Source organism: Rutilus rutilus, assembly GCF_951802725.1.
Source record: "Rutilus rutilus genome assembly, chromosome: 20".
NCBI classification, from domain to species: Eukaryota; Metazoa; Chordata; class Actinopteri; order Cypriniformes; family Leuciscidae; genus Rutilus; species Rutilus rutilus.
In genome coordinates this window covers 16,238,285-16,253,109 of record NC_140225.1, presented here as the reverse complement: position 1 = coordinate 16,253,109, position 14,825 = coordinate 16,238,285, and the positions used below count along the sequence as shown (strand labels likewise).

Sequence of the window (14,825 nt, the reverse complement as noted above, 5' to 3'; positions counted from 1 at the left end):
TTTTTTTCGGTCTCTTTTAAAGATTGGATGGGGAGGGGCTCATAGCCTACCTACCTTCGCCTTGGGCCCCCGATTTGCTAAATCCGCCACTGGGTTTCAGATATATAACCCTGCATAGCTGAGTTGGGCACCAATCAGAATTTATTTGAGAATGCATTTGAAATTGCTGAATTTGAATGGTAGATGTAGAGTTTAAATTAAAGTGTACATTTTGTGTAAACATTTTATAAAATGTAAATTCGTTCCCGGTACTTTTTCATAGGGCAATTAGTGTGTTCACGACAAGTTGAGGTTTTCGCGGGCCAATGTGTAGTAGCCTATACATCCAGATTTAAATTTCAAAGAGTCAAGACATCTACATACGTGACTTTCACGTTTCCATGGTAGTCACTCGTGCTGTATCCATCATTTTCATAGAGGTCGCAATGAGTTCAAAACGGCAAAAAACGAAAAAGTCAAGCACTGTAAGTTGTCATGTGGTATCCGAATTGTGTTGCACAATGATGAATAACTCTGCCTATTTCTCTTGTTGAATAATTAACAAGTTATGTTGGAAATTGAAAATATTCACTATACCCGCACAAACGTGCACTTATTTTCAGTCTTTTTATTTATTTATTCGTAATGTCTTTTCTCTTCACAGATATGTTATCAAAGCCCTTCAAATAAGAATAAAGATGGTTTCATGCATTAACAGCCACTATGAATCAGGCAGCGTTGTAACATGTGTAAGTTAGGCCTACATGATACCATATAATTCGGTAACACTTTACAATTAGATAAAAAAGTTTGTAGACAAACTTTAAGTTGAAAAAGCCTAATCAGAAAGTTTGAAGTAGGCTAGTTTTAAAAGCTTGAAGTTTGAAGGTATTCAATTTAAAAGTTTTAGTTTAGTAAGACAGACAGACAAACAGACAGACAGACAGATAGATAGATAGATAGATAGATAGATAGATAGATAGATAGATAGATAGATAGATAGATAGAACTAAAATAGCTAACTGATGTTAAAGGAGTCATAACCTAGTATTACATTGGATACCTACTGCTGTATAATAGTCTTTCAGGCCCTTCTAAAAAAGAAAAGTGGAAAAAAAAATAAACACAGACCTACTTTTACCCTTATTTCTGAAGGCATTATTGTCTCGCGAGATCAATGCGATGTTTTGGCTGTCGTGGACGCTCTATGGCTCTGCACGCCAGTTGAAAGGGTTGTTGGGACAGCGTCATTAAAAATGAATTTCATCCACTGGTCCCTGATAGTTTCGTCCGATTTTGGGAGATAAAACACATTTACATGTTTTTTATGGCAATCAACCACAGAGCAAGTCCGGTGTGCATTCGGTTTCCCCATCTTTCTCGACTGAACTGAATATGAGGGGGAGAGGGGAAGGGGGGCTTCCTGCTGCGGTGTCCATATATGGTATATCCTACTACCTCATGACGTCAAGAGGGAGCTGAAATCAAAATCTCGTATTTGAGTGCGCGTGCACGCGCGCTGGTTTATTTACCCTGAGGTAAACAAACGCTTCACTTTTAAATATCGGCTTCCCGGCCAGTGTATAATCGTTAGTCGATCATAACATACATTGATTCTCGTGGAAAAGTGAAAATTGCAGGTTATGACTCCTTTAACTAATGAAACCTTATTGTATAGTGTTACCTATAATTCAACATAAATGCAGTATGCAATTAATGTTCTGATGTAGGTCTTAATGGGTTCATTAGTATTATTATTGTTTTTTTTCTGTGTTGTCAAGATTGATCAAGAAACAGGCAGCCTAGGGTTGTCAGGACAGAAAGAGGATGACACACAAACAAAAGAAACTTCACAGGTGAAAAGTGATGGCTTTTAAAAACACCTGCTATTGCATTTTTATTTATACATTGTATTCAATCTACAACAGGTGTTTGTAGTACCATAGATACAGTATAGACCAATTATAAAATTACCATTAGGAAAATATAGGAAAAATAATTTAGGATACAAATTATTGGTTATTGTTCAGCAGTGTACTTAATGTCACAATTCCCTGTTTCCACATATTTCAAACACTTCTTTATTGTCAATAGACAGAGCCAGAAGTTAATTTAGAGTTGAGAGTGAATGAGGCAGAAAGTTTCAAGGAGGCTTCAGAGGTGAGGGAAAACAAATGACTGGAATAAGTTAAGACAATTGTTTTGTTTTTTTCCCGTTACACATTCATTATGTGTTTTATGTCTACACTGCCTTGCATAGGCAAAACAAAGTAACTACATTTTGTGTTGACTAGTTATAGCTAAAATTGACTTTTAAACTGAAAGGAATATACAAAATATTTAACAGCACTGTCTAGCCTATGTTGAAATATTTCTGATACCTTTAACTTAGACTAATCAGACTAATTTGTACTTTTTTATAGACAGAGCAGAGGGCATGTTGACAGTTGTAGAAGGAGGTGGGTCTTCAGTACCTGTATTAAAACCCCATCAACCAGATCCCAAGACTATTGTGTGTCAGGTGCTTCGGGACAAAACTCTTCAATTTCAGTCTCAGTGGTACAAAGATTTTGCATGGCTCCATTTTGATACAATAATCTGCTGCTTTTGAACAAACCAGCCAAAAAAGTTTATCGGGGCAAATTATCGGGGCCAAGCGCAAGAAGACGACAAGACCTGCCAACATGGCTGGGAGTGTCAGACCAACTGCAGCAAGGAGCAATTAAAGACGTTTAAAGATGAATTTCAGCAAAATGGCTGAAAAATCATATACATTACCTAAAAATATGATTTAATGTATTATCACTTTCGACCAATAGGTGGCATAGTTACAAAATTGATGTGATGTGGTTAGAGTGAGGTGACAATGACAAACCTTAAAACCAGTGGCATTAGTTGTTAGCATTTTTGGAAATTTTGTTATTACTTTTTTACCACAAGGTGGCGCTGCCCTGAAACTTTTTGAGTACCTTCAAAGTATGGTGCCGATGACTCATACCGAGTTCGTAATGATACGCTAATGCGTTCATAAAGTATAGCATTTTATATCACAGTACTGTATTGAAGTCAATGGCAATTTCATGTCTTGATCTATTATAGCGCCAACAATTTTTTTATGTGTCCTCAGAGTGAGCCCATACATCTGAGGGTCAATTTTGGTGAAAATATCTCAATTCGCTTCAGAGTTATAGACATTTATATGAAAAAACACATAAAAATATTTTGACATTTGGGCATTAGCATTTAGCCAATGGCAATAAGTTTCCAAACTTCTGACGGTGGTTTCGTCTCGATCGGTCTAATGGTTTTGAAGATATTGGCAAATGTTTTTTAAGCGCTAAATCACACCGCTACACAAACCATAAGGCGAAACCTAGCATGTTTGATATCGTTGGACTCGGCAAGGATTCAGGAACTTAATGAGATGACTGAAAATAAGTCAACCACACCAAGAGTTATAAGCATTTGAATATTTCATTTTACCACTAAGTGCTGCTGGTTCGAAACTTCTCAGGCTCATTCAGGGCATCGTACTGATGACCCATATCGAGTTTCGTAACGATACGTTCATGCGTTCATAAAATACAGCATTTTGGTACAAAATGGATTTATTCAAAATGGCCGACGCCTAAAATGGTCGATATAGAAAATTTGGATATCAGTTGACTTGACATGATGCCCTGAATCTAACGAGACCACTTTTATTATTTTTGGACAAACCGTTCAGAAGTTATAAGCAAAAATAGCCATTTTTCGTATCTCCGGACCATTAGGTGGTGCTGCGCCGAAACGCAGCATGTAGCCTCAGGTCATGCTTGTGATGAAATGTACAAAGTTTGGTCTGAATACGATAAAGCATTGCGGAGATACAGCCTTGTGTCCAATTTGGGGTGCTCTACGTCAAATTCATTTGCATGTTATTCAATAACGGTTGGGTTTATTTAAAAGCTTTTGATAACTTTTTGCCAGCATGGTCTAGAGATGATCTGGTTCAATTTTCGTGAAAATCGGAGCAACGGCCTTGGAGGAGTAAGAAAAAGTAGGTTTTTCGGAGAATTCAAAATGGCGGACAAATTTTCATGACGGAAAATTATGTCATAGGGGGCAATCGAATCGGCGTGAGCTAAGGAATCATAGGAAAAAAGTTTTTTCTAGCCTTTATGATTCAAAAGTTATTAGCATAAACATGAGTGAAACTTTGGACAGTTTGTGGCGCTAGAGGGATTGAGTTGGAGACTCCAAATTTGCTATGGTTGCAGATCAGACTTCTTCTTCTATCAGTGTGCCAAATTTGATAACTTTCCCGCAAGCGGTTCTATGGGCAGCCATAGACTCCCAGAGCGGAAGAAGAAGAACGGGAACGGATACAATAGTGCTTGGCCCCTAAATATGTAAACAATATCGTACAATATACAACACCATGTGCAATATAAAGTACAGAAGTACATTTCTTTCTTTCTTTCATTCTTTCTGTTTTATTGCTTTAAAAATAAATAGCATATTAAGCCAATTAAGCAAACACCTGTCAACAAAAGGTCTAAAAAAAAAAAAAAACTGGTATAAAGCTTGACTCAATCAAATCATTCAAGACGAGTTGGACAATGAAACCACAATAATTTATTAGTATGGTGTAGGGCCTCCTTTTGCGGCCAATACAGCATCAATTCGTCTTGGGAATGACAGATAAAAGTCCTGCACAGTGGCCAGAGGGATTTTGAGCCAACAATGGCCAGAACATTATGATGCTGGAGTAGGAAACCGTTTTCTGAATTGCTTCTCCAAAATACCCCCAAAGTGGCTCAAAAAATATTTAGATCTGGTGACTGTGCAGGCCATAGGAGATGTTCAACTTCACTTTCATGTTCATCAAACCATTCTGTCACAAGTCTTGCTGTGTGTATTGGTGCATTATCATGCTGATACTCAGCACCCCCTTCAAGGTACAATGTTTGAACCATTGGGCACACATGAACGCACCAGAACTGTCCGGTAGTCCTTGGAATGCCATGATATTGATCCACCCCCGTGCTTGGGTACGCAACAGTCCGGGTGTTAAGCCTCTTTTGGGGCTTTTCCACACTGTAACCCACGGATGTGAGAAAGTCAGCGAAGGTGGACTCATCAGAGAACAATACATGTTTCATATTGTCCACAGCCAACGATTTTCATTATTGGCATCAATGAAACTGACATCTGGCATTGGCAAAAGTGACCAAAGGTTTGGTTACAGTAGCCCGACAAACAGATGTGGTGGAAACAGGGCAGTCGGATACCGTCAGTTGGATACCGTGCCTCTCGATACATCACAAAGACTAGCTGTCCTGGTCACAGATGAGCAAGCTAGAAGTGCACCAACAATGTGCCCTGTTTTGAACTCTGTCTTCCATATTATATGGATTGCATTATTTTATGTACAGTTGTGCTATTGCTCTGCTAATTCATCGCTTACACTCTGCTCTTACTGATGGAATTTAAAATCAGTGAAGATTGGCCACCAGGCCGCGCATATAGAGGAGTGAATCCTCCAACACTATTTTATTGACCAGTGTTTCATCTTCACTGTCCAACCTCTGATGCTTCTATGACACTGGGAAATGCTGGGACTTGACTCTTTCTCTTCTTGCCATGCTTTCAATGCACTTTCCTTTTAATAAAGGTTAAACAGTAATTAACAGACACGTATATAAAACCCGCAACCACTGTGTGTTAAAAATTCAATTAAATATTTATAAATATTACTAAGTTGTGCCAGGGTGTAATGAGTACATTGATATTTTCAGTAAGCTCTAATTCTTAATCACATTGGACAATTACGCTTTCCTAATTTTCTCAGGGATTGTGCAGAATTCACTCGAACATGTGGCTTCAGTCATCTAGATTGATGGTCTTCATGTTGGCGGATTTTACAGTCTGAGCTAATTGCGTTCCCTCCCCCTCAGTACCTCAAAACTAGTTTCATCACTCTTAGTGGCCAACAACCAGAAAAAAAGAAAACATTGTCATCAATCATCACTGGGCTGCAATCATGGTTGTTTCAGAAGTAAAGCAGACATGATTAAAATACAGCATTAAGAAAATGCCAAATGCATGATTTTCAGGATCAAAGTGTCATCGGTGACACTTTTATATGTGGAAAAATATACAGCAATTCAGACTATATATAATAATAAATAGGGAGCTTAACAATAGATGCAAACACAGTTAGTGATAGTTTGCTAACTTGTACTATATGGAGCAGCACTTATTCAAGCTGTGACCACAAAAAAAAGTGCAGAGTAGTACAAGGTGCCGTACGAGTCAGAGGTTCATATCGTGGAGCTGTTATACACGTCATTATAATAAAACATCTACATTTGTCCCTCTCTGCTCTTGATCAGTGCTATAATCGAAACTAACAAAAAGCGTCTTGTAACCAAGCACAAGTAAGGTCATGCAATTATAAGTGAAAATGCCATTTTTGTGCTCTCTGACTTCAGCTCCTGAAACAGACGGAGCCAAGAGCCTACTTTACCAGGGATCTTATTAAAGGCATCCGTCATTTAGAATGTAAAAAAAATAAACGTGATTTGATACTTCCATGCCCACAATTTCATTCTCTATGAAACAAATGTTGACAAGAATGTAATGCTTCTTAACTCATTTCAGTGACATTTAAATTTCTATTAAAGTCTGACCCTTTAAGGACCTCAGTATTTGAGAAAACAAGGGGATACTGCATCCGTTTTAAACCAAGAGCGCATTTATAGGGGACCATCTTTTGGTCCTCAAGTGGTACTTGTGTTCCAGGTTGAACTGATGAAAACGTTCAAAAGCATTTGAGGATGATTAGAAACAGTCATAAAGGTGGTGATCAAGAGGTCAGATAGGTCAAATTAGAAATATAAGCGGCATTATACAATTGGACAAAGCTGCAATCTAGGTCTATTAGTCCGGTTGATTGTGGGATGATTAGAGTTGGACAAGAAAGATTGTTTTATATCAACTGAAATGTGAATTTAAAAGATACACACTGAAGATAAATCATAACATACCGTAACAAAGACTGCAAGGATAATTTTTCATTGTTACGACTTGGATAGATGGCATTGAATTTGTAATTGAGAATAAATAATTGAACACCTAAAACATAAGTAGTCTACTGGCTCTGCACTAATCCATGTGGGTAAAAGCATTAGCATGTTTTGATTAGCATGTCAAAAGATGTCCTGAACATGTATATAGCAAGCAGAAAGAAACAAACAAACAACAATTTTCTGAATCAACAATTTTAATTATCAAATCATAATAAAATAAAGAGCAAAACATATGAAAATATTCACTACCTTTAAATATCAACCCCATTTCTTAAAGGTGCCTTTGATCAAAACAATAATTGAAACAGTAAAAACCTTGACTGTAGTAAATTGCTAAAAATGTCATGCAGAGACTATATATTTTTACACAAGTTGAATTTGCAGCAGCTCCATCAGCGTGATTATACAAGTTGTTTTTCCAACAGTTAACATTTCCTTTTCACATCTTTCATTCTCAAATCTTTTCACTTCACAGCAAAACTTTTCCCTTTACGGCTTTGTGCAATAGTGTCACGGGGGACCTTACTGTGGTTTTCATGCATGCTTTGTTAATTATCTCTAAACACTTTATTCTGAATCACTGTTAGTTTCTGGATATGAACAAAAACATTTAAAAAGACTACACCTTGGTCACCCGACTCATTTAATTCCACAAGATCATGCAGTAAATTTGATCCCAGGTAAGTTTGTGTGGCATTCTAGGAAAAACTCCCCCGAGATCAAACCTAGATGATGTTCATCAGAAATAAGGATTTACAGTCATAGTGACTATTGCTATACTTCCTGTCGCCTTATTCATAGTGACTTCAAACTTATACTCACTGGTAGAAAAGAAAGGCATAATGTGCTTCCCTATGTCTCAGACAATCACCCAAAAAGTCTGTCTAAAGGAGAAGAAAGCACTGAGGCATTTAGACAGGTTCAGTTAGCCGTTGGCCAGCATTAATGGCAGTCTGCAGGAGAGGGGGAAGGCGCAGTGGTCAAGTTGCTGTCGCTGGGGCCAGGGTTGGGCTCCGCTTCCATATTTGTACTGACCTTATCCATGATGTACCCATAGAGATTGATGTTAGGCCACTGGCCATGCTTAGACACTACATTGGAGTACTGCTTTAAGTGGAAGTACAGATCGCCTAGGAGACAGAGAGAAAGAGAGAGAGGAAGAGGAAAAAAAAGAAAAAAATTTGAGGGATGGTGAGCATCATGGCGTCAGCCACGTCCAGAGCCATTCATAAATCACAGAGCACACAAGTTTACTGCCGTCTCCACTTTAGTACAATAGATGGCTGACAGCGTTTTCTCAAAAAGGTTTCAATAAACGTCAGAAAGGAAAAATGGGACAGAAACAGAGAACTTCACAATACCGAAGAACACTAATGGTTGTATCATTTAATTATGTAAAACAAATGGCTCAATATTGCAGGAATTTTGAAATTGTTAAATGCATTCCACATGTAATTAGCCAGTGTATTTTTTTTTTCTTGCATTTATCTATATCCATATTATACAAATATTGAATAATTAAATCATATTTCACAATGTTACTGTTTGTAATGTGAATGTAGCCTTGGTTAGCATAAGAGATCTTGCCGACCCAAAACTTTTGAACATCTGTCTGTCAGTCTATTTTTTATTCATACATAAACAATATATAAAATTACATCCACCTCCAATAAAAACAGGACATCCATTTTTATAATGTCTGTCAGATCTGATACAGAACGAACCACACGTAGCAGGCCTCTTACCAACAGTGACGCAATTGTCTTTAAGGAAGGTGTACAAGGCATGCACGTCCCTCATGAGTCTTTCATCTCCAAATGTGAAGTAGGCCACATCTCTCCCTGCTTCAGAAGCTGCCATCAACTGCAGCAGAGCTGGAAGGACAAACAGACACAGTCGATTCAAACACCCACGCAATCTCATTTCTAAATCACAGCGATTCGGCTCTGTCTATTAAACCTTCGACAAACACACCGAAACATACAAATCTGTGTTTGCGCTGCAGCTGACCCAGAGAGAGCAGTTATTATGTTTAGGTATGAAACAGCTTTTTTTCAACCACACAGTATCATTATTTTTGTATTACAAACATTCAAATGATCACAGACATACTGGGATAAAAGTTTATAGTTCGGATATGAACACCGATGTCTACAGTAGTGATCAAAATAGAGCAAATCACCTTCTAAATGTAACATGGCACTTCAAATAACGATTGTATCGGTTACATCGTTGCACCAGTAGGTGGCGACAAGTGGCAAGAAGTAGCCTATTGAATCATTCATTTTAAGTAATTCATTCAGTCTTTTAACATTTTAAATAGACTGCAGCTATTAACATTTGTCAGAACCTCTAGTAAATTACAATGTTATTTTGTTTAGTTGTCTGTTCAGAATCATGGGAAAATCGTGATGTCTGCTTGAAGCCAAAAAAAAAAAATCGTGATTCTCAATTTATCCAGAACCGTGCAGCTTTAGTCGGCAAGCAAAGACTTCTAAAGTCATAAAAACCATGTAGGAAGCATTTCATATTTCGTATTTATTTCTCTTTAATGCACGCATTGCTAAACAGAAATAACATGTATACATTTATGCATGGATTCCTGTCAATGCATGGGAAATATGGAATATGAAAGGGAAAAAAAAAACAATGCAGATTTACCCCTCCCACCCCCCAATAGCACAATGAAGGGTCAATCAACCGCTGCATGCTCTATGATATATTGTTAATATTATCTGAGGGTCCCCAGAAAATACTGATAGCTGCCCAACCTAAATGAATAAAATATGGTGTAATACATCATTGATGGCATAGTGTGGATTCTTTAGTTTTGCTTCATGTTCCTAGCAGTAGAGAAAATGACTGACGCATCCAATTTGTTTTTAAAAGGTAAATAATCCATGTCTAACAACCCCTATTAAGAGACTCAATCTTAGTCACCCAGCTTCAAATTGAGTCTAAAGATTTTAAATATTTAAAGAGGTTGAATGTAGCCCACTGATGAATGAACGTTGTTCAAATGAGGGCAACCAATTACAACGGGTAATCTGTAGTCAAACCAGCGCTAAAATAAACAGATTGGCCCAAAATAACCCAGCATCAAGATGAATTTACTGTGTGATAAGTCAATGGGAGAAATTAACTAGCTCCACATTCAAGCACACACGGTTTCAACAATGATGAACTATCAAAGATGGAATTCTCATGAAACGGGCTTCCATCCTTACAACAGAAAATGATCAGCTGGCAAAGTCACAAGCTAAGTTGCCATGAATTTATGGATGAGGCAGGAAAATCAGTTGCACTTGTAATGGAAAAGATAAATGTGTCAGCTGATCAATAACAGGAAAGTGGCAAAAACATGTCTTGGGTCAAAAAAAACAAAGCAAGAGAGCTTCTCTGTTTTGTCTGAAAGCCCAAACACAACAAAACCAGAAATTAATACAAAAATGTAAATAAAAATCTAGAGATAAATATACTCAACTGACTATTTATGATTAAATACAGCATTTCACACTCTTGTCTACATTATAATGTTGTGATGCCTAAATAAAACAGATTTGATTTTAGGTTTTATTTATTTAGTCAAAACAATACGGTCTTCTAATATCAGCCATTTATGAGTTATCACCGATAAACATGACAATAATTAACAGCTGGAATATCAGTAATGGTGAGCTTTTTTACATTTCATTTGTACAGAGAGTCTGGCTTCTCTCCATTGACAAGTGTTAACTTCCTTGAAGGCGGGAACTCTGTTGAAGTTTAAAACTATTGGATCTGCCCAGAGTCACTCTAGATCTGCCATAACCAATCGGTACAACTCAAACTAGCGCACGACCTCAACGTCATCGTTCTCAGCCACTCCCTCTGTTCGCTGATTGGACCGCCCAAAAAAAAATGATCGGAGAAAACCAAAGAATACGCCACAATCCCAGACGTAGTACTGAAGGGAAATAAAATTGAGCGGAAGTACGCAGGAGGGCGGAGCCAGGCTAGAGCTTTTTAACATTGGTGCATGAAATTTGAGAAAGAAAGATTGTAGCTTCACTTTGTGAGGACCTTCACGTACCTTTGAGATGAGTGTCGCCTCCAAACGCACCGCATCCCCAGTTCCCTGTGGCAACAGCCGAGAGGTTCTGAGGGCTCGTACCATGCCGCATGAAACTGCAAAATGCCTGGAAAAAGAAGTCATCCTTTATAATAGAGAAACAAATACAAGCTATCACTGCAGAATACAAGAGACTGACAAGACGACTAATTTCATGCCTCGTTAAATTCTCTAAGCAACAGATTGACAATGTTAAGAGAATCAAAGGCCATTAGAGCTCGACAGAGGTCAAGGATTTGCCATTTCATGTCATCAGTGTGAAACACTTTGCATGAAGCCTTTGCTGACCTTGTTTAGCTCCCGGGTCATTTTCTCAGGCTGAAACTGTTCCATGAAATTCCTGTATTTCAGTGCATCCATGGCCACAATCTCGGTGCACCTCCGCTGCCACTCGTCTCTGAGCATGGGTAAAGATGTTTATTTGATTTAGGGCTTTCCTCATTTTTACTATCTTGGTTGCTTGGTTATATTTAGGACAGCTTAAAAAGTGCAGGAACCCATTTAAGAGGTGTTTCCTTATGTTTTTATCATCAGAAATCCATAATGTTACCTGGGTATCTCGTCTTTGTGATTGGCTTTCCACTTGAAGCTCTCTGCATAGCCAGAGTACTTGCTGTATTGCTCTGTGCCTGAAATAAGAGCAAATAAATAAAACAAATACATATAAGTGGGTCAATTCCAACAACAGTATGCATAACATTTTCTTGTCCCCACCATATTATAGACAAAAATCGTTTCAGTTAATCACAAAATTAAAATTAGTGAGCATATAGGAAAGAGAAGCTGTTATGGTTTTTTTACATTTTCAACTTTCTTAAGGGTGTAATGTTGCTGTTTGAAGGTCTGCGAAGTTACAAAGCACAAAGGTCACTGCAAAGGGAGTTATTCCCTATATCAGTAAGACCGGTTTCTGAACTCCCTGAAAAGCCTCTTCAGTTTTCATCCAGGAACGAACACATCACAGTATCCCTCATTTAAATAATTCCCACCCCCCCCCCCAAAAAAAAAAAAATCCTGGATGAGTTGCGTTAGTAGTCTGTTGAATGTCGAGGACATTGTAAGTGGTGTGACATTTCCGAAACACACTCAAAAGCGGTTGATCAATCACAACATTCTGGTCCAGTCGACCAATAAGAGCTGTGCTTGTCGGTAGGAGGGGCTTCATAGAGAAAGGAACTAAATAGGGTTACGTTTCCCAAAAGCATCCTGAGCTAAGTTGGTCGTAGAGAACATTGGTGGCAATGGTCTCCACAATCAACATGGGCTCACAATGCTTTTGGGAAATGCAGCCCTGATGTGCTGCAAGAATATATATATATAAAAAGAAAAAAAGAAAATATTTTACAATCATGCATGAAAACCTATCAGTTCCATCAGAAACAGATATATTATGTATATTTGAGTTCTTATTATAACTAGAAGGCCTCTCAGTAAATACTGCGCACAGTTTTCCTTATTGATTTTTTTTTCAGGACACTCAAATCAAACCACTTGCTTAAGTAACCATATCTCGATGTAAAAAAAAAAAAAACACTTCCAGACACTGCATGACCCTACAATCACGAAGACCTCCAGAATCCTCCACCCTCACCTTGATTTAATTAGTGTTTTAGTGTGTGTGGCCAGTTTCAGTGGCACTCTGACAAAGAGCAATCACAAGATTAAAATCCAGTCCCTGTACCGACGCTTCAGCATTTCTGCCAACTGTACTGATGCAGAAAGTGTGCATTAAAGAGCCCTTGTCATGATGCATTACTGGCGGGATATGATTTGCTGCAAAGGCGAGTTGCAGTGCAATAGAAACGGAGATGACGATGAATATTTCGTTTGTTGTAATAACCGTGATGGAATGGCTGGATCCATTAGAGAAGGCCGTTCCCGCAGTCATTCATTGTGGCCAGAGGTAATACTATTAAGTGGAGGGAGAGTGCAGCAGGGGTGAGAGAGAGAGGACGTAAGTGAAAGAAAAAGAAATGACTAATATCTGAGCTTGATTCCAAGTGAGGGTATTTTGTCACAGGGTGGAAAGCTCCCAAGTTCACATTGACTTTGAAGCTGATTTCCTAGAATTTTAACTCACTAGGACAGCTCTAAAAATGATTTCTCAATGGTGTATAGCCACTTCTGCTCCATAACTATCAAATCTTTTCTGGTGTTTCAGGAAATGACATATGGGTTTAAAAGGAACAAGATTTTGATTGATTAATGGTTTGTGTATCTGTGCTTTGTTTGGAAGATGTCAGAGGGCATGGGTGGATGAGAAATGAGCACGACAGCAGGTGTGAGAGTGGGCAACAGCCAATCACAGCGCAACATTTTTACATGGCTGTGACTGCACCCGGACCTCAAAAATTAGGAGTGTTCGACAACGCGAACGATTCTCTGGACCAGGGGAAATCATTTGACTCAAACATAGTACATACAGTACGAACCAACATGGTTTATTTAGTCAATGGTTCTGAGAGATTTCTTTCTGAATTTAAATGTAGGTTGTAAGTTAAGCTGAACAATATTCTGTTATGAACACAGTAAGAGGAAAATGCAAAAGTCATTTTGCATCCTGTCTGCATCACCAGGTAGGAAAACAAAGACAGAGGGCACATCCTGGTGACAACCTTGGAAGAACCTTTTTTTAAATAACTAGGTAGTTTTCATTTCAGTTTCTCTATGCTGTCAGTTTTTCAGGATCAAATTTCCCTTGAGAGACGCCCACAAATTTGAGGAACATGTCTGACACTTCAGGCTTGTAGTTAACTAAAACTAAAACCATAAAAAACATTTTCATTACCTGGAATAAAACAAACTCTAGCTGAAATTAAATATAAAAAACTGAATTTATTTAGTTTAACTTAAAGGAATAGTTCACCCAAAAATTCTTGTCATCATTTAATCACCCTCAAGTTGTTCCAAACCTGTATGAATTTCATTCTTCTGCTGAACATAAAAGAAGTTATTGCGAAGAATGTCAGTAACCAAACTGTTGATGGACCCCATTGACTTCCATAGTATATATATTTTTTTTTTCATACTACGGAAGTCAATGGGGTCCATCAACTGTTCGGTTACCCTTATTCTTCAAAATATCATGTTGTTCATGCAGTCAGCAGATGTGCAGTCATCATATGTTCAGCAGAAGAAAGAAATGCATACAGGTTTGGAACAACCTGAGGGTGAGTAAATGATGACAGAATTTTCATTTTGGGGTAAACTTGAATGTACTAAAATTACTAAAACTAAAAAAAAAAAAATATATATATATATATATATATTGTTCCACAGAAGAAAGTCAGTCATAAAGGTTTGGAACAACATAATGGGGAGTAAATTATGACAGTTTTCTATATATATATATATATATATATATATATATATATATATATATATATATATATATTCTTTTCAATTTTGCTGTTTAATAAACAATGCAGAGTGGCAGTTCTTTTAGGCAGCATTTTTTATTTATTTTATTTTTACAAATTAATTTTCAAAGATATTTCCATAACCTTCGCAATCATTTGTGATTACGATAAGGATTTTTTTTTAAACTTTATTGATTGAGCCAAGGTAATGTTCTCGTCAATCATTCAAACCTCTTCACAAACTGATTCATTACCAAACTTATACTCAAAAGTCTTTAAGAATCTATATCTAGTAATCACAAC

At 37.6% G+C, this 14,825-nt stretch overlaps 1 protein-coding gene across 2 annotated transcripts in view; it reads right to left on the bottom strand.

Annotated features, from left to right (window-relative positions):
- Positions 1-7,232: 7,232 nt before the first annotated feature.
- parga (poly (ADP-ribose) glycohydrolase a) overlaps positions 7,233-14,825 on the bottom strand; it is a 31,056-nt gene continuing 23,463 nt past the window's right edge. The window contains exons 14-19 of one of the 2 annotated variants that reach the window (XM_084391971.1): positions 11,714-11,792; positions 11,452-11,560; positions 11,125-11,230; positions 8,798-8,926; positions 8,088-8,182; positions 7,233-8,005 (exon numbers count right to left, since the gene is read on the bottom strand). In XM_084391971.1, coding sequence (XP_084248097.1) covers positions 7,964-8,005; positions 8,088-8,182; positions 8,798-8,926; positions 11,125-11,230; positions 11,452-11,560; positions 11,714-11,792 — 560 coding nt within the window. In that variant the 3' untranslated portion in view covers positions 7,233-7,963. Of the gene's footprint in view, positions 8,183-8,797; positions 8,927-11,124; positions 11,231-11,451; positions 11,561-11,713; positions 11,793-14,825 lie in introns of both variants that reach the window. The other variant, XM_084391970.1, reaches the window with a different exon arrangement.